The sequence below is a fragment of the Polyodon spathula genome, chromosome 5 (assembly GCF_017654505.1).
Source record: "Polyodon spathula isolate WHYD16114869_AA chromosome 5, ASM1765450v1, whole genome shotgun sequence".
Lineage (NCBI taxonomy): Eukaryota > Metazoa > Chordata > Actinopteri > Acipenseriformes > Polyodontidae > Polyodon > Polyodon spathula.
In genome coordinates this window covers 64,342,018-64,364,498 of record NC_054538.1, presented here as the reverse complement: position 1 = coordinate 64,364,498, position 22,481 = coordinate 64,342,018, and the positions used below count along the sequence as shown (strand labels likewise).

General features: G+C 36.9%; 1 protein-coding gene across 1 annotated transcript in view; it reads right to left on the bottom strand.

Moving 5' to 3' along the window:
• The window catches only part of LOC121316162 (potassium voltage-gated channel subfamily H member 1-like), a 116,201-nt gene extending 93,934 nt beyond the window's left edge, over positions 1-22,267 (bottom strand). The window contains exons 1-6 of the mRNA XM_041251021.1: positions 22,107-22,267; positions 14,047-14,178; positions 12,917-13,015; positions 12,083-12,211; positions 11,616-11,734; positions 7,070-7,462 (exon numbers count right to left, since the gene is read on the bottom strand). Of these exons, the coding sequence (XP_041106955.1) occupies positions 7,070-7,462; positions 11,616-11,734; positions 12,083-12,211; positions 12,917-13,015; positions 14,047-14,178; positions 22,107-22,179 (945 nt within the window). The 5' untranslated portion in view covers positions 22,180-22,267. The remainder of the gene's footprint in view (positions 1-7,069; positions 7,463-11,615; positions 11,735-12,082; positions 12,212-12,916; positions 13,016-14,046; positions 14,179-22,106) is intronic.
• Between the last annotated feature and the right edge of the window lie 214 nt (positions 22,268-22,481).

Genomic DNA, 22,481 nt, shown 5'->3' with positions numbered 1-22,481 from the left:
TATTATATTTTCCAGCACTCACAGTAAAACAATGGACATAACTTAACCATTCCCTTATTAACTATTCCAGTACTGTCATGTTAGAGAAAGTAACCCAAGCACTATACAATATGGGTTTAAAACTTTAAACAGAAGGGATCATTCAAGGCCATTGAGACTGTCTTGAAATCTAACTAGTTTAGTTCATAAAGTGGTGGAAGTCAGCCACAGATACGCTAACCATATTGAGTCCACATTCTCTTCCACTCCACTCCATTATTTCCAAATTTACATGGGGCTACCCAAAAGGATGTGCACACCACAGTAATAGGGACATTGATCAGCATAGCTGGAGGGAGGAACCACAACTTAATGTAAGGTTTAGCAATACAAGTGGATAAGCACCAAACAAAACCAAAAAATGCACACGCACACACACACACACACACACACACACACACACACACACACACACACACACTGTCTTGTTTGAAAATCAGTAAACAAAAAAAAAAACAGCACTCGCCAATGCATTTAATAACAAAACCTTGAAAGCAGTATTGTTTACTGAATGTAAGGGTTCAAATGCCAATAGAACAACAGACGTAGCTCAGCTTTGTTTTGTTAACAGAGATTTTTAAGTTGTCAGCTATATTTTCAGAATGAAATGTCTTACCTGTTTCATCCTCGTAGTATATGTGTGCACTGAATGATTTTCTACTTTCTGCTCAGATCACTATTTGCCATGTTTACTGACTATTCCATCACAAATTGCTTCTCAAAAGACTCAACTGATTGTGGGGAAGGGAAAGCATATTCGTTTTTCAAAGTGCACTGAAACCCATAGATGAAGGTATGTGCACTGAACCCTATGCAACTCTCAATGTTTCCCCACATGAATGCTTCTTCAATCTGTTTTTTTTTAGAAGCATGTTTCGTTGGAATAGTTTGTAAGGATGACAAATGATAAGCTAAGCAAAAACAAAGATGATTAAACATGTAAGATATTAAATATTAGGGAAATGTAAGTGTCCCTTTGGTAATTTCAAAATAATCCTGTGTTTTACTGTTTGTTACATTGTTAGACATTTTTTTTCTGGCATACATTTTGTGGAAATAGACCATTGCATTATTAAATTAATTAATGTATGTATATTCAGTTGGTATTTACTTAATTAGTGATCTGTGTACAGTAGGGCTCAAAAGTTTGGAAACAACAAATGATTTACAACAAGACTAGGGGTGGGTATTGTTCTTTTTTCTCACTCAGACCAGAGCAAGTGCGCCGAGTGGAGCGCTCATAAATGCTGCTCTTAAGCTCTCTTCCTCTTTGAAACCGCTCACTCCAAGGCTTTTATTTCCCCAGTCTGCTCCACTCTGATTCTTCTAATTCTGCAGGCAGCTCCACTCTCACTCCACTCCACTGCTAGTGTAAATCGCTTCCAAAATGTAGAGATGTGTGAACCGGTTCCTTTGTATGAATCGGGTACCTGGTTCCTGCTTTGGTACCGACGATTCCAGTGAGTACTATTATGTTTTTAGTAAAACTGATTATTAAAACATGAATTTTTCTCAAAAATACATTTGATGACTATAATTGACACGTTCACACTTAGAAAAACAAAAGGTCTGCAAAATATTTATTACAGCAATAACGAGGTTTTAAATTATTATTATTTTTTTGAATTTTATTTATTTCCCTGGAGAATAATTCAATCTCACTTTTACACGAACTGAAGAAAACACTTTGGGTGAAATGAATCTTCTTCAACTCGAGGGGATCATTCGCAACACAACCCCCATTATCTGTTCTTTAAAAATATGCTAAACAAACATGTCTCACAAGCGGAGTGGTACCCCAAAATGTTCTTCTTATTCTAGGAAAGCTGCACAACTGGGGGTGGGGAGTTTGTTGGTGGATAGCGTCACTCAGACTACCTCAAAGGTACCCCAAATATGAGCCGCTTACAACCATGCGGAAGTACTGTTGTTTCCAAACTTTTTACCTACCTACCTACCCTACCCAACCACCCACCGTGGTTTGCAGAAGTATTCACCCCCTACCAATAATGTCACATTTTGTTGAATTACAAATAATTTATGCACAGTTTTTCTAACAAACTTTTTTTTTTTTTTATTCAAAGCTGTAGCGATTGAACTGAACATTGTTATATTAGGTTAAATGTCAGCAAAACTTACAAAGAAAATGTACAAAATGAAATTTACTGGTTGCTTAAGTATTCAGCCCCTTAAGTCAGTACTTGGTACAAGCACCTTTTGCAGCAATTACTGCTATGAGTCTTTTTGGATAGGTCTCTACTAGCTTTGCACAGTAGGATGGTGAAATTTTTGCCTATTCTTCACGGGAAAATTGCTCCAGTTCTGATAAGATTGTTGGGGATCCTGCTCTATGCAACTCTACCACTTTATCCCTGACTTGTTTCAAAAGCTCATTGGTCTTCATGGTTGCTTTGTTGGCTCACTATGTGAGTTGCAGCTTGAAAGTCTTTATATACCTGAGGGAAATTATCTACAATTTAAACCACTTTGAGTGCACACAGGCTGAAACCATTTCACCAATTTTGTGACCTTTCAAACAAGTCATTTGCACCTGAGCTGATTTAGGGCTGCAGTAGCAAAGGGGTTGAATACATATGCAACTGAGATTAATCTGTTTTTCTCTGTAAATCTTACTTCTTTATATTCTAGTTGGTGTAGATTCTACATGTAAAGTCTAATTTGAAAGCATTGTGGAGTACGCTCAGGTGCCAACAAAATGTGAAAACTTTGCAGGGGGGTGAATACTTCTGCAAACCACTGTGTGTGTGTGTGTGTGTGTGTGTGTGTGTGTGTGTGTGTATATATATATATATATATATATATATATACATATATATATATATAATATATATAGATATATGATATATATTATATATATTATATATATATATAATTATAGAGGGCCAAATGTATTATCTTACAACAGAAAGTGCAAATCAAGACTCGTGTCAAGTTTCTAAAATGAAAATTGTGAGGCCTACTTGAGTGATAGCTCGATGGTTCCAGTTCTTCCAAGTCCGATAGGTAAACATATGGAGGAGAAGCCATGCAAACAAAACACAAATCAAAGGAAACAAAAATATAGTAACAATGAACAAATAAGTGTCAAAAGAAAATGAAAACTGAAAACTAATAAGCAATCGAAACATGAAAACACAGTTTGGCACATACATCAGCTATATTTAATAATTAAAGAAACATAAAAATGGATATAAAATATTTAATAAAATGTAATGCAAAAATGAAATCCTCACAAGATGCAGTGATATACTAAAAAGCATAAATTAGGTACATAGTGGATAATGTAGCTAATTTTCTGAGAAACATTTTTCTGAGAGACAGCGCTTGGCTTCTGGAATGCGACTACCACCAATTCGAGCATACATGGATGACATGAAAACCATGACTACAACAGTAGCCTGCACTAATCGGTTACTGGGCAAATTAACCAATAAAATCAAATGGGCATGAATGCAATTCAAGCCCACTAAATCAAGGGGCATCCTTATAATTAAAGGTAAAGTAGTAGATAAAAGGTTCTACATTAATGGTGAGGCAATACCAACAGTGTCTGAGAAGCCAGTGAAGTCTAGGGAGATGGTACGACGGGGATCTAAAGGACAGAGTTTGTGTGGGAGAAGTTAGACAACAAGCAGCGGAAGAGCTGACGAACATAGACAGCAGAGCTTTACCAGGCAAACTGAAACTCTGGTGCTTTCAGTTTGGTCTGCTGCCAAGGTTGCTGTGGCCACTGACTGTGTACTGTGTTGAGAAGCTGGAAGCTTTAATCAGTTCATACGTCAGGAAATGGTTGAAAGTTCCATGCTGCCTCAGCAGAGTGGAACCTTATGGTAAAGGAATACTGCAGCTACCAGTCTCTGCTCTAACCAAGGAGTTAAAGTGCGCCAAAGTCCGACTGGAAATGACATTAGTAGATTCACACGACAAATGAGTAAGGGAGGCAGCACCTGTGTTGAAAACTGGAAGTGGGCAGCAAAAAAAGCCGTGGAATGCAAAGGCTGCCCTTCGAATCAATGATATTATGTGGCAAGTTCAGCATGGAAGAGGGGGTCTTGGTCTCAGCTCAGCTCCACCTACATCACACAAGGCAACCCCAGCTCAACTGAGGAAGCTGGTAGTCAATGAGTGCAACAAATTAGTTCATGTACTGGGATTCAAGTAAATAATTAATTATTAATTGAATCCCGACACAACTGTATATACAGGTGCATGTTTCACTCACTCGAGGTTGTGTGTTCGGTGTGGAGAGAACAAGAGTCAGGAGGTAATTTAATAAGAAGAATTTATAAAAGAATAACAATTGCTACTCATGGTGGGAGCTCCAGCACGGTCCTTTTTTAATTTAATCTGTTTTGTCTGTCTATTTATTTTGACCAAGGCACCGTTTGTTTTGTATCAGTGTTTGGGTTTGTTAAAATCTTTTCTTTATTTTGAAATAAACTGGCACAATTCACAATTCACTCACCAATCTGTGTGTTTCTGTTCCAGGTCTGAAGTCACCACTACAGCCATCCTTGTGACACCTATTTTTTAAGGTTGTACTGTTCTCACTTTGTATCACCAATTGGTAACACAGTTAAAGAGCATTTTTTATCTGTCAGGTGTGATGAAATCTGTCAGGTGTGATGAAAAAAACAGAATAATTGAAAATACCTTTCACCAGTCGCAGCTAATCATGTTAAATAGTTCATGTGGCAAAGAGCCTGTCTCTTGGCGTAAGGTAGTATGTGCACTGTAGGCTAATATGCAGCACACTGCGACTACTGAACCATTTGTTTTAATAGACCCTAGCAATGAACTGAAGGAATCAATAAGGGGAATGGGTGGCCTACCACAGTGTGATCTGCGGTTCAAAGTGGTCATGCAGTGGTTCGGTGAAGTCAGCTCACTCACTTGTGGTCAATAGAGTAACCTTTCCTTGATAAGCATGTTCCATTTTTAGGCTTTATTTAGGTCAGGCCTTAGACCCAGATAGCAGGGAGGTTGATTCATCTGTGATCCCAGAGGAATCCCTTCATCTATCATTGCGAGAAGGGGCATCACCTGACTCCCCCATAAGAATGGGAATGCCTCTACTCAGATATGGATAAGTTCCCCTGTATTGCTCACCATAGCTCTGGAAAAAGACTGGATTTCTGATCGGAAGCTGTTTTCATGCAACTCAGTGACACCGATGCAACGTGGCATAAATAGATACCTGACGCAGATTGCCTGCCCTTGTGTGAATCACATTAAATTCTTTATGGCACTTCATGACTCGGTCAATCAAATGCTTCTCTCTATTCGTCACTTGTTACTCCAAACCCCACAAAGCAATTCCGAATGTCTTGGACGGGCTCAGTGGTTACAGGTTTATAGCTACGGGAATGTACAGTCAGCCCTTCTATATGCCGGTGTACACGTACATGCACACCTAGTGTAACCTCCCGATTTCTGAATTCGAGTGCCTTGATATCAAGGTCTGTTGACCTGCACATGGCTTTTATCAGGTCTACATCACTAGGTAATGAGGCGTGTTTCAAGGAAAAAGAGTTTGAATTTTGACACTAGTATTTAAATGCAATTAGAATTTCACAGCTAATTACATTCTTTACACATTGCGTGACACACGGCTTGCAGCATTTCAGCCTTTAAATGTCATGTTAAGTCCTGCCTTATAATAGTAGGGACCTTCATTATATTAATGAGTTGGGTTGTAATTTGTAATGCTTAATTTACAAAAAAGGCTTTTAAAATAAGCCACATTATATGTTCTGCGCAGAAACAGCTTTTAGGCAACACTCCAGTCTAGATCCATGAGCAGCAAGTTTTGTTACAAAATTATTGTATCTGGCGTCTCTGTGGAAGGAGCTTTATGTAAAATCAATTCTTTTGTTCAGTACTACAAAAGAACTTTTATTCCACCAAACAAGAATTGATTTAAAATGAAAGCATGGTAGCATGCAACCTTGGATTTACAGTATGGGAACGGTATTGAAGGGGCAAGTTATCAGGAAGCTAAATTTAAAAAAAAGAGGAAAACAGTGCAGCTTCACGTAATTATTACTTCTTAACTAAGTATTGTCAGTGTTGCTGCTTTGTAACTCCCAGTCGTCATTGTCACATGTGCTTAAAGAAAGATGCTATAGCTGCAGCATCTGTCGGGGTCTTTATTAAAAAACTGTTCTAGGAACTTCAATCAAAAAGAACACTTTTTAAAAGTTAAACTTTTGCTACTATTATTTTTTAATTTGTGTTCATATTTTCTTAACTTAACCAGCATCACCTACTGTAGTTTACAACTGTATGTTTAATTCCAGAACTAGGTTGATAGCATACTGCTATACAGTAATCCTTTTCTGCAGTGTACTGAGTGATGTTTGTCTGTTTTTATGACTAATAACATGATGGCAACACTGGCAAAAAAAAAAAAAAACACAAAATAAAAACACTTGACAGTGTTTGTCTCCAGGCCAGGAGTTAGTTGTTCCAAGGTCACTGGGGCCACACTGAGCCAGTACTGGACAATAACTGCTCGATTTAACAGGACGTGAATCACTCTTCGGCTGGCCCCCTGAAGACAGAGCAGCAATTTAAAGTATTCGGCTCACCCCTTCCCTCTCTAACAGAAATCCCTGCTGGCCTACACTGAAGCCATGAAAATGACAAATTAGGGAGAATGGCTTGCAGCCAGGTCCAACACTGGGAGTATAGACAGACTTCCAAAGACTCAGGCAATTAGACTCGACATGAAGGAGGACCGAGGGCCAAAGAGAGATAAAGAGAGAAAGAAAGCAATTATTCGAAACCCCAGCCATCCAGAGCTGTAAATTGAATGTCCTTTGCATGACACTGATTTATTTGTTGGAAATGGCATCTCTGACATGTATTCTTCTATATATATATATATATATATATATATATATATATATATATATATATATATATATATATATAAAAGCTGTATCTCCCTGTTTCTGTAAGAGGCAAGACAACTTACCAGAACAGGAAGTCTGGTTCAGGTACTAACCTCGTCCACATTTTCAAAGGCGTTGATGACATCGTAGGGCAAGCAAGAAAGCAGGTCTATCACAAACCACGTCTTCAGGTAGTTCATGCGGATAAGCTTTGGGTCAGAAATAACCTCCCCTGCTGGTCCAACAAACGTGGTGTGGAAATTGAGCACGATGTCCACCAGGAATATTACATCCACAATGCTGTCGACCACCAGCCATGTAACATTGTTCTGCTTGGTTTTAAAAGAAACGTTGTAAGGGACCATGATAGCAGTGTAGAAGGTTAAAATGAGGATGACCCAGTCCCAGGTGGTCTTAAAGGCGCAGTAATGAAGAATGATATGAGGGGGAGTCTTTGGTGTTTCTTGCTTGTACTGTGGAAGAATCTCAGAGCCAAGTTGCAGCACCTGAGAAAGATTGTAAAGAAACACATCACATTAAGAACATTTATATTTCTTCAATAATATATGAATTGTTGTGCTTGTTAAATTATCGACAGAGCAACATGGACAGCAGCAATGCTAGGGTACAGCAGTTCAATCTCCTTGCCCATCAAATTCTACAACGGTCCCATCACAACACATTCAGGTAACCTTTTCTGCACCTGTTAATTTAAGAGATATAAGATGACAAGCACTGGCCCAAACTATCCTGGAGAACTTGGAGCCATAAGGTCACATAAATCATGACTCAATCACAGGCCTTCAACTAGCCACCAATGACATATTTTCTAATGGTTCAACATAGCCACTCCCAGAAACTTAGCAATTAAATATTTGTATATTGGGTAGCCTGTCTAGCAGTGTGATGGTATGCAGTATGACAGTATTATGTTCAGGCTGTTTTTCTTTTGGGCAGTCACCAGAGCTATTGGTTCATTTTTTTTATATATTAATGCACCAGAATGGATTGCTTACTGCACTAAATCAATTACACCAAAAGACGGGCCGAACCCAACACTCACAAAGTATATCCCTTGTGACTGAGGTTCAATTCTATATGTTTTCGATATTATTTCATAACACCTTAAAATGTCAATGTTTTACCTCAATGACTTTAATTAAACTTAATGTGTCAATTAATAGTGGTGATGTTGCATCAGTGAGCCAAACTGTTCTATAATTAAAAGAGAGTGTATAGAAAACCATTCAATTAATTCTTGGAATAGTTTCAAAATGCTAAATGATGAGGAAACATCACACGGCAGCAGCTTGTTTTGAACAGTAAGAACAGTTTCTTCTGGTACCCATTTTCTAAAGCACATAGGGGCGGTCTCCATAATTTATTTAGCAGGTCTGAGTTTTCTTTTTTAAAGCAAATAAATTAATTACTTCAGAGCTAAACAATGACACACTACAGGCAATAAGGGTATACACTGTTGGGCCACCTTATTAGGACCTGTACTAAATATTGGGTTGGGCCACTAATTCCCCTGATCTCAGCCTTGACACAACATGGCATAGACTCCACATGGTCAACCATCTTATCCCCCTGCTACTTTGCGAACTGGTGACAACTTTCTCTTTGGTCTTGCTATTGCTGCCATTCCCTATTTCTGGTAGACTGTTTTGCAATCGTTCTGCTCCACAGCTTCATAGTGCTGCAGAGATCACATGACACATCTCATGATAAACCAAATTTGCACCTCTAATTCAAGTCATGTCCAGTCCTAATATAGTGGCCAGCCAATGTGCATTTAGTTTCTCTTAAAATGAAAACCCCACTATTTCGTTTTCGTCTATTGAAAAGGACCATTCATTTTTAAAACGAGATGCCAAAAACATTGGCCAAAACCAAATGCAAAGGCAATTTACTTCGACATGCTTTAGAAATGCAACTGAGTAATAATATTAAAGTGCAGAAGGGACATGAAAGGAACTACAGTACATGCATGCTTGTTGTATTGAATTGTATTGATAAGGTGACTTAGGTATTGGGATTTACTGCCATTAGGTATCACACTCATTCCAAAGAGAGCATTTATTGGGGAAGGTCTATACTTGAAACTTACTGTACTGTTTCCTATTATTTTACAACTGTCATGTATGTTTTACTGTAACCTCGCTACTCTGTTTCTAAAACTGTGATTCAGTCAACAGTCCTTACAAAATATATTTAATGGATACATTAATAAAGAAATAGTTCACTACAATTCACTTTAACTGTCAATAGTCTCACCTTGATGGGCCCTGTAGTTAACAGTTATATATGATAATATGTGATTAATGTAATTACTTTCTTTTAAGTTTTACCTTAAATGTTGATGTAATGTTTTGAAGTTATGAATGCATGCTTATACCTTGTCCTTAAGATTAATGCAGAGACTACTTTCCTTTCTTTGCAATATGCTTGTTCTCTACCTACCACATACCTTCCATATCTAGAACAGCATTAAGGAAGACAATTGTATTTGTGCGTGTGTAAATGGGGAATTTCTTTTTTAATTATTGGTCAAACAGCATTCATGAAAATTAGATAAGATAACACTGACTCCGTAGTTCACGGTTTCCTTGGTAACAGACTATTAAATGGAATAACCACCACAGAAAAGTAAAATCGTCAGCCAATCGAAATCTGTGTCTCCCATACCTTTTCTGGAACACAGGCATTGTTTACGAAGGGGGAGGCAATACATTGCATGCAAACGGACATGTGAGTACAAATCATTTGTTGTTTTCAAATTATTTTTTAAATCTAAAAGTTATTGTTTCAGAATGACTTCTATTTCTGTGTTTTTTTGAAAAAAAAAAACATTCTTTTTACTGTAAAAATATCTGTATTACTATATTGTTTAGATTTGTCTTTTTAACAAAAGCTGCATGCCATAGTCTATTCATTACATTGAACACATCAGTAGTTCAGGACAGCCACAATTTAAGTGAATTAAAATTAAATTTGTTGAGTTGACAATGCATGCTGTAGGTAAATAGAATTGGACAAGGCAATTGAGACCCCTCTCCCACTTCTGTTTTGTAGAACTACAGTAAGAGCAAGGGCCAGCTTTAAGGGCAGAGCTGGAGGAAGTGGGGGCTTTCATATGAAAGTGAGCATGGGTATATTAACTGTATAATGTATTAGTTTACTGGGTGAGTAACTTGTGTAATTAGAGGTGGTAATCAGTGGCTTCATTTACAATGAAAATAGAGATAGCACGTTATCATTGTAGAGCTATTATTACTGAAAATAAATCCCTTAGCCCTGTCCTTTTTTATTTTACAACAAACTTCTAAGTGCCACACCACTGTAATTAAAGAGGGGCTATGCTAATATGTTATATATATATATATATATATATATATATATATATATATATATATATATATATATATATATATATAATGTGCTGTAAACGATAAATAGAGAAATATAGAAATGATATGCTTTAGCTGTAAAACCTAGACAAGGTGTTATAATCTACTTCAGACTCCTCTGGAATGCAGTTCAATTTTAGATTTCTTTGTTTAACAGTGATGGGAACACATTGAAGTGTTAAAGGGACTGTTAAATTGGATCTGAGATTGAGTTCACTGGTTTTACTTCATATTAACAATAAATTCAAAACAACCTGCCCTGACAGCAATAAAACATTCAAGGGTTATCTGTAATCTGGCAGTTTAATATAAATTCAATACTGTTGTTTGTAACCAACTATAATCTATGCAGGAGGACACAAATCCTCATGTGGCATGTCCTTAATGTGCTTTCAAATGTTGTCTTCTGTAACAAATGGCTCCAGTCCCCTGGTAGTTAGTTCAACTTGATAAAAGCGAAAAGATTAAAGAAACCACAACCTAGGGCGGTGGTTAATTGATTTATTATGTACAAGTGCCAGTGAGAAGGATTCAGAAGGGAATATGTGTGTCAATTCCTAGATCCTGTGAGTGACAAGACTAGATTTGCTCCCCCTCAGTGTTCTCTCCATTCAGTAGACCGCCGATGTTATTCCCCAGTGAATACTCTTAACTACTGCCACCAGTAAAAGCAATCAAATCACCAGACTGGGGACATTTCAGAGAGTATCGGTATTGGTGCAGTAACTGTACATTTATGGCCTAGGCATTGGACAAATTGATCAACATTTATTCATTATCCATATCCTGCTTTGTAGCAGAAATAATTGGACAGTTCAAATCACTTGCATAAATCTATCAATCAATGGGGTCTAATCAGGTTATCTGAGCAGTAGCAGATCTTTATGTTATAGCCATTAAAAAAATAAAAAAACATTTTCCTGTGTCATTAGAAAGAAATACCCTAAAGAAGCTAACTTGCATTGTTAGAAGGGTTAGAATGAGACCTTTCTGCTTGATTTTAGTCATGGCAGTATTAGAGATCAATTAAATCAATTCAATAGATCCCATTGTGTGATAAAACTGTTGACGATTTAAACTGCTGCACCACAATGTTGATGATTAATTGTCTGCACATTAAGAACTATGGATTACACTGAAACCCAATAGTTCACACCTCTTGCAATTCAGCACTAACGATTACATTTTAAAGAGTTTGAATTACGAGAGCCAATGCTGTAATAATTTTGATACTAGAATTCATTTATACCTCGGCTAGTCTGGAGTGCTTGTGAACATTTTCTCCTTTGTGCATGGTTGGAGCGAGTTGCTGCAGTACTCCTCGACTGCTCGTTAGAGCTCTCGTCAGGCGAGCAAATTTACCCCAGCCTTAGAAAAGAAACAGTGTATTTGTTACCATGTAATAAATGACCACAATTGTGTATTTATCAACTAAAAAATCTAATTAACTGTGTTTAATACCAGGAGTAATTAGTAGTAACAGTTAAAAGTATTGTTTCATACTAGTAAAACACAGGTATTCTTATTCCCTCGATCGTTCCATTAATCAAAACTACTTTAATTTTTACACGTCTAAGGTCTGCTGTGACAAGTTTTAAGATTAAAGAACTATTTACCAAACTAACTATTTACCAAAAGAAAGACATCTGTCTATCTGAAATGCCCCACATTTGTGCAATTATTGTTTTTATGTGGAGAAAATCAAGGTGGACCAACCTTTGGATGAATCATCTTCAATAGGCTGCTTAAAAGCTGTGATGTCACTAAAGGTGCACAGAAATAATACCACTTTGTCCTGTTCGTTTCGAATTGGGGCAATTTTGACAAAGAACCATACAGGCATCCCTGAAACAAACAATAATTAAAAAAAAAATTCATGCACAGAAATTGGCAAAAGAAAGAGCTGCACTTTATTTCAAAACAGACATCACTGCCTGTGCTCAGGAAGTAAGTATACTGCACTATAGACAGTTATAGGTACAATAAATTAGTTTCTATCCAATTTTTTCCCTTTCTGGGAGCCTGCAGAAAAAGTCAAAAATGTGATAGTGGCTTTGTGACACATGTCCATTAGGATCTGGGCTGGAACAATCACTCAGGTTGTGTCCAACACCAACAGAGACTGCAAAGATGGTGAAAGGTTTTGTTTTTTTCATTTACACTTTGCTATACAAGCAGAAAGAAGGGCATTAGATAATCCACTGATCTATTAATAAGATATTTTTTTTAAATAGTATCAATACAAAAAGCGTCTGTCCTGAAAAGTACTGGCATAGCCATAGTTTGTATGTGTATGCTATTAAATGCCTTGAATAAACAACAATATTTATCACATATCTGAGGAGTATTTTCGCAGATAATGTGTGATCAGACTTTGACATACTGGGAAACACACTGTAAGAATTTCTAAATTAATAAAAAGGAATTACTTTTGGAGTTGAAATGCAGTGAAAATAATCTGCACAATTCTTTATTTCTGGAAAGTCCACACAGTGTTCAGGTAAAGGTACTGTACCTCAAGGCAGGCCAGTCCTGTTTCTCAACACTTACTGTTTTTCTTATACATGAGTATTTCGAATGAGTTCATCTCATAGTTTTCAAAGGTTTGCCGGACTTTTGCACTCGTTTCCTTGTCCGTGAGCTCACCATTGATATTGCGACGTTAGTGTTTGTTTAATATCTTATAATAGAATAATATATATATATTATATATAGAGATATAATATATATATATATATATATATATATATATATATATATATATATATATATATATATTATATATATATATATATATATATATACTTTTTTTTTGTGTTCTTAGTGAGGGAAAGAAGGTGTGAAAGTCAGCGTGTCTACTTTATGGACACGCACACTGAATACTGTACCTTGTTCATGCACTTAAATTAAAAGTACTGTAGTACTATTGATGAAAATGTATCAGAAAATATTGCTGAAATCGCTCAATTAAAAACAGTCATCCAGTACACCTGTTACACATGCTACAGTAGCAAAAACTATTCAACAATAGAGTAACTGTTTTAGACAGTAAAAGATCAACTTTCTCTCGAAGCAAACTTCTAGTGAGAAGATAATCTGTTACATTCTCATTTGCATCAACTAACCAAATTCCACTTTCTTGCAGAAAGCATTTATTTTGTCATGTACCGTAATTACATTTTCTGTTTCTCTATGACTGAATCTTATATAACTGCATTCACAGACACTAATAAGCACTACCCTACGTAATCTGTACTCAGTACTTGGTTAGATTGAGCACTGTTGAGGTCCACACAACTTCCAACATGAGGTGCTTGGGTGATTACTTCAGGTGTTACAATATACTGCAGCCATATTTCTCTACTAGTCACCAGCAGGTTCCAGCCCCAATTAGAACGATCAGTAGCTGCTGACTTGTTTGCCATTCCTTACAGACGTGTGACACAGTGGTCCCTGAATTCTGGTTGTACTCTGGGACACAGTTGATCCTACTCCTTTCAAACTCAAACCATTGTAGGCCAAAAAAGTGCACAATCGTCACTTAGTTCCGCTACATCACAGAACATTCTATCCAGACATGCACACTTTAGGTCCAAATAATGAGGGACCGGTAATTCAGCAGTGCAACATGACATGGTTTCTAGTCCCTACATTACAGTTGTAACAAAGCATAAGGAACAGTAAGTACCTGCAAGTGCTGCTCTTTTGCATAACCTCGGCCCGATGGTATCCTGAGAGTTTGCAGAATCCATCATTGCTGTACACAATGGGCCAGTCTACAATCTGGGCATTACCCAATACAAAATTGGTGTCTGTTGAAAAGAAAAAAAGGGCAGGAAGGAGGAATGGGGGTTAATAATAATGATAATAATAATCAATTCAACGTTTTAAACTTAATAGAGAAACTTAACTTTGAATTGTTAAAGCATGAAAGCCACAACATGAAAAGGAATTAGTGGAAGAAAAGCAAGAGCAGTCCTACACCCCTCACTTGTGACTCACATTTTGTAGGTATATACAGTACATATACATACACATAAATAGCATTGTATACATATTTATGGATGGTATTAATCTTATGTAGTTTTTGAAATAATTATGGAAACACCCATTCTCCAGGTCATGCTTATTGATCATTCACGATTATTCAGCATCACAAATTTCTAATCAATCCGATTGCTCTGTTTCAGTTGATTATATATAGAATCATAGATAGGCTGCAGTTAATTAAAAGGTTATGATTTCATCCAAGGGTTCTGGTGACACGATAAACCACGGGAGCGAACCTCGTCTGGTTTATGAGGAATTCACCAGAACCCTGAGATGCAATCATAACCCATTTATTTATTGTTTTATAATAAATGGATTACACGACTTTGAAGGTTTATATCGAAAGCAGTTTTCTTTGTTGTTTTTGTGATTTTTTTTAGTGTCCAAAGAATGATTCTCTGGCTTCTAGTATGATCATTAAAAAATGGGCTGACATTTTCAATGCTTGGAATTTTTATGATAAAAGCAACAGTCAGAAGTTTAATGTACAGAAAATTCCAAGAAAAATAGTTGGGAAAGTCATAAATAAATGATGTGTCGTCAAATCGCTTAATTATCAGTCGCTAAAGTAACATTAGTTAATTATGACTTTTTTCGTATAGGCTGAGATACAATATATACTTACCCCTATACTATAACAGAATATACAAATGCTTTTTGTGTGTTCTGTTTGAGTGTCTCTTGTTGTTTTTGCATAGATCACTGTTTGCCATGCTTACTAACTAGTCCAGCACAAAATGCTTCTGAAAAGACTCCTGGTTGTGGGAAGATGAGGTGGGAAAGCATCTTTTCACAAACAATTTCTACTGGGATGGGAAATACTGAATTTAGAAGAAATAACAAAGTAGAAGAATCATGCAGAACACACATCATAGGATGTTAAACAGGTAAATTAAATAGTTAGGAACATGTAAATGATGTGAAGATCCCATTATGGAAATGTGCTAAATGGAACTGGTGATGATACATTTAACTAGAATGTGCCTTTAAAAGAGGCTCCTCTGAATAGAGAAGAATGAGTCGGTATATTGTTTGCATGGGTGCTTCCATAACTGACACCACAAACTTACACAATGTAAATACTGTACATATTCTGTATAGCATATAAGGCTTAACTCAAAAGTGAATTATTTACTATAGAACAATCGATTACCAGGCAAAACAATGCCTGAAATTTAATTTCGGACTAACCATTGCTTAATATACCTTTCCCAACTCTGAAATCGCAGTTAGATCACAGAGCAATGAGGTAGTAGAGCTTGGAAAGTAGTGAAAGCAGCATACAACTAAAGCCACACAGCACAGGTATAATACACTGCAAAAAATCCTTAAAGTACATTATTATCACATGATAGACTATGGAAACTGGAGACAGCAATAGATATATTTGATCAACATTAATAGCTAAAAACAGTATTAAAAAGGATTTAAAACATTTACTAATACTATAAAGACAAGCACAAAACATTATGGTACAGTTGTAAGTTCTATGCCAACATTTGTTATTTTACAATGGTTAAATACCAAAGTCTTTGCTGGTGAATAGCTTTATACACTGTCAAGTCTACGAGGGAGGGAAACATTAGCATCCCAAAAAGTATGAAGAACAGTATCAGCCCTTCAATTTGAACCAAAAAAATAGTTGTTTACTTTATATATATATATATATATATATATAATATATATATATTATATGAATGATGGAATTAATACATCAATTACAAAAATCATAAAATCATATTTGAATGTATTTACGTCAGGGATACTTGTAAATTAACAGAAATTGGTACAGAACGATTCCAGAGTAACATATAATGGGAGAAATAACTATCATAGGCACAGAACACCACCACAGAGCATGTTGTATACCTGTCTGTCTATGTGATAATGTCCAAACTGAAAAGTTAAAAAGAAAAATTGTTAAAACGTGTGAAATACAATTGTAAACTCCATTGTGTTTCTGAAAGGGGAATCCACCCACTAATCACATACATAATCAAACTGTTCCCATACATAGCCCTATCGTTTACGCCTCCTTCTCATTTCTGTGTTTGATGCTCCTTACCTGGCATTATGGATTCGAATCACGACAGTTCCTGCATCTCCGCCATGGGCAGTCCTGTTTTCAGCTCCAGTACCTAGCATGCGGACTTCTGCTAGGCTCACACCTTGTCAGAAGTCATCCTTCAAAAACTATCAAGCTTGGACAAATCCATGCCTCCTGAAAGCTTTATTTATCAGGAACACCGCTCCAAAATTCACAAAGGTAGGAACATAAATTTAGCTTTATTTCTCCTCGAAATGCATGACATCAAGTTCAGGACTGCGACACCTTGCACGTTACTTTCCAGATTTGTTTCAGCTTAGCTCTTAGACACAGCCTGTGTTGCGTTTCCAACGCACCATCAGGTACCATGGCATCGGCAAAGCCGAATGCGAGAGCAATCATGCACAACAGGATAACAGGAAAAAGAAGTGAAATTCTTTCCAAACGCCGCATTTGTACTCCCATGTTTTGCATTTTTTGTACGTCATTTTAGCTCAGTCTGTATCAAACTTATCACGCAAGTCTCTCTCCTTCCATTCTACCTCAGAGCATCGGACATGGAACCACACAAACATGGTGGATGTTCGGGACACCACGTGGTAGACACGGTTCTCTTAAGGTATTTGTAAGTTTAATGAAATGATAATGAACGTGAGACGATTTTGCATCGATTTGGGGATTGGTGCTTGGCAATGCACGCTCTGTCCTCTCATGGGGTAAGGGTTTTGTTATTATCAGAATTGAGTTATTATCATTCATGAAAAATTTCACAAATGTGAAATCTGCACATAGAATCTTGCTTGGTAATTGGTTATTGTTTATATGCTTACTGTTCTAAGTCCAGAAATTGATATGCCCACAATAATATAAACATTTCCACTCTACTGAAATTAATTCTAGATGGCAAAATTATTTTTTTGTTTCTTTTGTTTTAGCTGATTTATTTAGAGTGTATTTGAATTTTTCAACATGATTAATTCTGTGCAGGGAGAGACACGTATGCTGCCAGAGGGCCCAGTTTTATCATACAGAGATGTGTATTCCACTGTATACTCAGTAAAAATACTATCGTGTCGATATATCTACAGCATTCGTAACATCTCGGCTTCATTTTCTACAGACTTGTATGAACTTAGCAGAAGGGAATTACAAAAAAAATATTACATTGCTTCTAAACCTTGATTTAAACTGGACGTTCAATCACTCACTCCCCAATCCTCCAGATCAATGAACCATAGTGGTTCCATAGGAAATCTATTCCAATTTGCAGTATGCTTTACACACAGATGTAGGAGCAGTCCTTAATTTCATTCCCCTTGAAGCTTGTGCTGAATCCAGGAAAATCTATCTACTGTGTCAATACACTTTGTCGGGTTGCATAATGAAAATCTTACTGAAGAATACTACTTGTGCTTTACTCAATGCAATTAGTGTCTCATACACATATTTATCAGGTTACAATATCACTCATTAATCTCATTCAATTATGCTCGGTCATGTCAACTACTCAAAATTCTACCATAGAATCGATGGCTTTCACTAATTAATGCAATCATGTCTCTTTACGTTGTGCGTAACTAATCAGCATGACATATCACCTGGCTACTCGCAATTATTGTTTCCTTTAACCACTACCTTGGATATAAATGTCACCGTGGGACATTCAGGATCTGCTCCAACCATCATCTTCCAAACCCCCCATCACAAAGGAGTCCTGGAGTCTGTCAAAACTGCGCTCTGGATGGTCTTTCTAGAAACGACGTTCGTCTCTGCTGCTGTGGGTTCCACCGGCATGGTGAAATTACCACCAAAACCAGTTCCTTGATCCAGCATTGGTGCCAGCATCAAAGATCTCAAACACATTGCTCACACTAATTCTGTTTTCTGTCCCCACGCTTCCATGCTGAGACATCTGGTCTCCAGACCCCGATCTGCATCTCCAGACCTGCTGTTTCTAACTGCACAGAACCTGCAAGACTCCAAGATCTCCAAAGCTGGCCTTTCTTCATCAAACTACACTATTAATGTCATTCCTTCAAGATTGGAGCTGCAACCACAGCTGCTCAACAAACATTCCTGTGCATGTCATCAAAAGTTGGTTTGTGGTCTTCAAAAATATCCCTCCCTACCATACAACACTACTTAACAGGGTTACAATTTCACTTTCGTTTAACCAGAGTTCTTTTTCCTCCTCTAATCTCTGCTGCTTCAGGGCATCCAACGATCTGCTCCCAGTTGTCCATCCCCCAAACTGCCCTACAAAAGAAATCCTTGAAATCCCTCGTAAACATTCTTCGCTTTGGCTTCTTCTCCCCATACCATGGCGCCCTCCTGAAAGCTATGTTCGTCTCTGTGTACTGCTGATTCCTCCGATGCGGCAGAATCTCTTCCCGGACCCAGACTTTCGATCCCTCTTCCGACCTCTGCATCAGAGATCTCCATCTTCATTCTCAGGTCATCTACCTGTCGATGCGCTTGGGCGCTAGCTCATCTGAACCCCTCTTCCTCATCCCAGAAGGATCAGTTGTTTCCAGGAATTGGTTCTGCGACCATCTAGGCACATCTCTCCTACGCAATGGATTTCCTTTCCGATAATTATTCCGGACATTCCTTCAGGATCAGCACCGTCACTTCAGCTGCTTCAAGGAACATTTCGCCATAGTAGATCAAGGCGAACTTTATATCCGAAAAACTACTCTAGCAGCACAAAAAACACTCTCTACACAAAAGAAAAGAAAGCGTAAAAGAAGTATTTTCTGTTCTGAACTAGGAGGAAGGTTTACCCTCAGCCATGGATTCCCTAAGATTTCCTTTTGTCACCTTTCGGTGAGCAGGGTTTTTTTTCCTTACCTGAGTGCTTGGCAGTTTAATTCTGCAAGATGAAGGAGCTTGAGATGGGCCTGTCCCGGAGAAAAGTGGAATCGCTCTGCTTGTCCTGCCCACTAACAAGATATGTTCTTATTTTTATTTGCATATTTTTTTTCTTTTTAGGTAGTTCGGCCAGAAAAAAAGGACCGTCTGTCGAGATCCAGTGGACAGGCCCAGATCAAACAAATGTTTTCATTTTTACCGCGGGTGTGTAATTTGGGGGAGGGTGGCCTTGAGATGGCTATCGAGCTCCAGAGATCCGACACCAAATTAATTAATCAATAGGTTACAAAGACTGCTCTTTATATATTTTACAAAATATCTTTATTATAATCGTGAGCTGGGGGACTGTTTTGTCTGTTTTAGCAGTTTGAGCACAGCACAATTATCAGTTTGGTTACGTGCTTCTTGAAAGCAGGTGGTATAAGTATAGCAGTACCATAATTGAAATGTAATCTCAGCCTAACCCTCTGGTGACATATTTTTGTTTGCTGGCACAACATAAAATTGTATTTCTTAACTTAATGAATTAATGAAAGTCAATGTTGTTCCCTTTAAGAATACATATTTGTTCCAAAATATAAAAGTCTTGGACTTATCGGTACATTCTCTTATTTTTTTTTTTTATTAAATTGAGTCCTGTTTTGTGTATAGTAATTACATTGAGAAAGTCTCTCTGTCCCATTTTCTCTGAAGAAAGGAACATCAGAGAAACACATTTTCTCAGCAGTCGATAACAGCGAACTTGAAATCAATTTAAAAAACAAGCAGAACAGATGACTTACCTTATCATTTAAAGTGCTTTGTTCACGTTACAGTTCCTGTTCTTAATTTAAAAATAGCTACTGCACATTGCATGTGAATTATGCATTGTTACTGAAGATATCATGAGCACACTTAATTATTTATTAATGTATTAAATAAATGAATTAATCCAAAAAAAAACATTTACAAAAGAAACTTTACATAAAGGAACTCTTTGGTTTTACAAGAATTCCTAGAAAATTCACAAAATGATAAGGCATTTACTGCACTGTTTATTTTGTTTGTTTGTTTACATTTGTTTCAAAATGATTAATGCAAAGCTCATATGTACTGAGACATGTAAACATAGGTTGGAGCAATCGGTTTTTTTCTTTACAATATATTATATATAGATATATAATAATATATATATAATAATATAATATATATATAGTATATATATAATATCAACAATGGTTTAATGGTATACTGCTACTACCATTACTAATAATAATAATAATAATAATAATAATAATAATAATAATAAAAGAACAGTTTTAAAGGGACTATCATATTACACATGCTTACAAGCGCATGTGCTGAATGTACAAACATAAGTACTGTTTATAATTCCAATAATGAGAACAACAATTAGTAAGTACACATTCTTTATCGGGCATTTGAAATAGGTATTGATGTCAGTGTGGCTTGAACAAACTTCAGTAACAAAACTGGTAAACTTTACCATTGTGAAAACGTGGGCTGCAATGAATAGACCTAGCTATTGTTTCTATAATGTAAATTTCAATTACTATATTTAGCACCTCAGACAATTTTCCATAACTGCTGTCCTTTTTGTTTTATTAATCTTGCCTAATATTGTTGCATTCCAAACAGTCACTGTTTGGAATGCAATCAAATAAATCGTTCTAATGTGAATCGTTTGTTTTAGAAATGTTCTGAAACGTATATTCATTTGACGTATATTCTAAATGTCTAGTGTGTTAATTATTTACCTATAATAACCACAAGTGTTAATAACATCGTTTTCTAACTTTATTTTTCGGTCAAACAGCTTTCATAATTACTAGCTATTGATGAAAGTGAATGCATTAAGCGCCCCGCCGGTGTAAAACCCAGCTGCTACCAATTATGTAAAACCTTGCATTCTTTGCATTCGGTTCTGCACATACTACAGACTGTGGCTAATTTGAATTACAGTATCTTGTGTCTGTCCATCCATATCTTTCTAGTAATCCGTGAATTGTTTGCACTGGCTGCAAAATCAGATGCACAGGAACTCAATCAGAACAGAATTGTGGGTGACAGTCTAGACTATTGGGATGAAGAGAGTAGGCACTTATACTGTGCACTTTAAAATGCAAAACATTATATTTCAAAATAAGGTTTTACCATGTTTGTTTTTAATTAGGTGATATTTAAAGCACGTCATATTTCAAAAGGACAGAAGGAACTCGATCATGGAAATATCCATGTTGAAACAAGCTGTGGGATAGACAGCGTTTTAAGAAACCCATGTCAACAAAACATATTACATTCTATAACCAAATATTATTCATGAAGGTTAAACTGCTTCTGTTAATACTGTGCTTTTTTCCAAGTGTCTTTATGACGATTAGAAACTGATTACTATATGAAGAGTAGTTTTAAAAACATCGCAGTGCGTTAATTCCCTATAAATAATAGGTGTTGGGTTATTTTTCTTCGCGAAACGCATACAAGCCGTGGTATTGATTCATCTGAAGTTATTTCTTTGTGTGTGTGTGTGTGTGTGTGTGTGTGTGTGTGTGTGTGTGTGTGTGTGTGTGTGTGTGTGTGTGTGTTTTATCTTAAAGTCGTTATTTTTAAAATGCAAAAATACAACTTTCCCTGTGGATGTTCTCCTTACAATAAATAAATAAATAAATAAAAAAGTTTACCAAAAGTCTTTGGCATCGCGGTGTATGCGTGGTCCACAATTTATAAACACACTGTAACATCAGGGTACATAGCATCATTACAAGTTCTTACCATTAGACCTTCTAACAATATTTTCCAGGAAAGTGTTTTGAGGGGCCACGAGTCCTCTCCTGCCTCCTGCCATTCTGTCTCGTCATTCAGTCCAGTGTGTATGCACACGGTTCAGGGCTTTGGGCTGCTGATACAATCCACTGGACTATCTTCCAGGTCTGTTGTCTTCATGGTATTCGCTCAGAATGAGCTAGTGTTACAATCTGACTCCTCTCATGCCGTCCGTCTCTGTCTCCAGCTCTGCTCCCTCTGTTGGCCAAGGATGGTATCAAACCAGCAGGAAAAGCAATAATAGTAATAGAAAAATAATTATCTGAATTACCACGCTGGGAAACTCTGGAACTCCTTGGATCTTTTTCATAAAGCAACATCGCC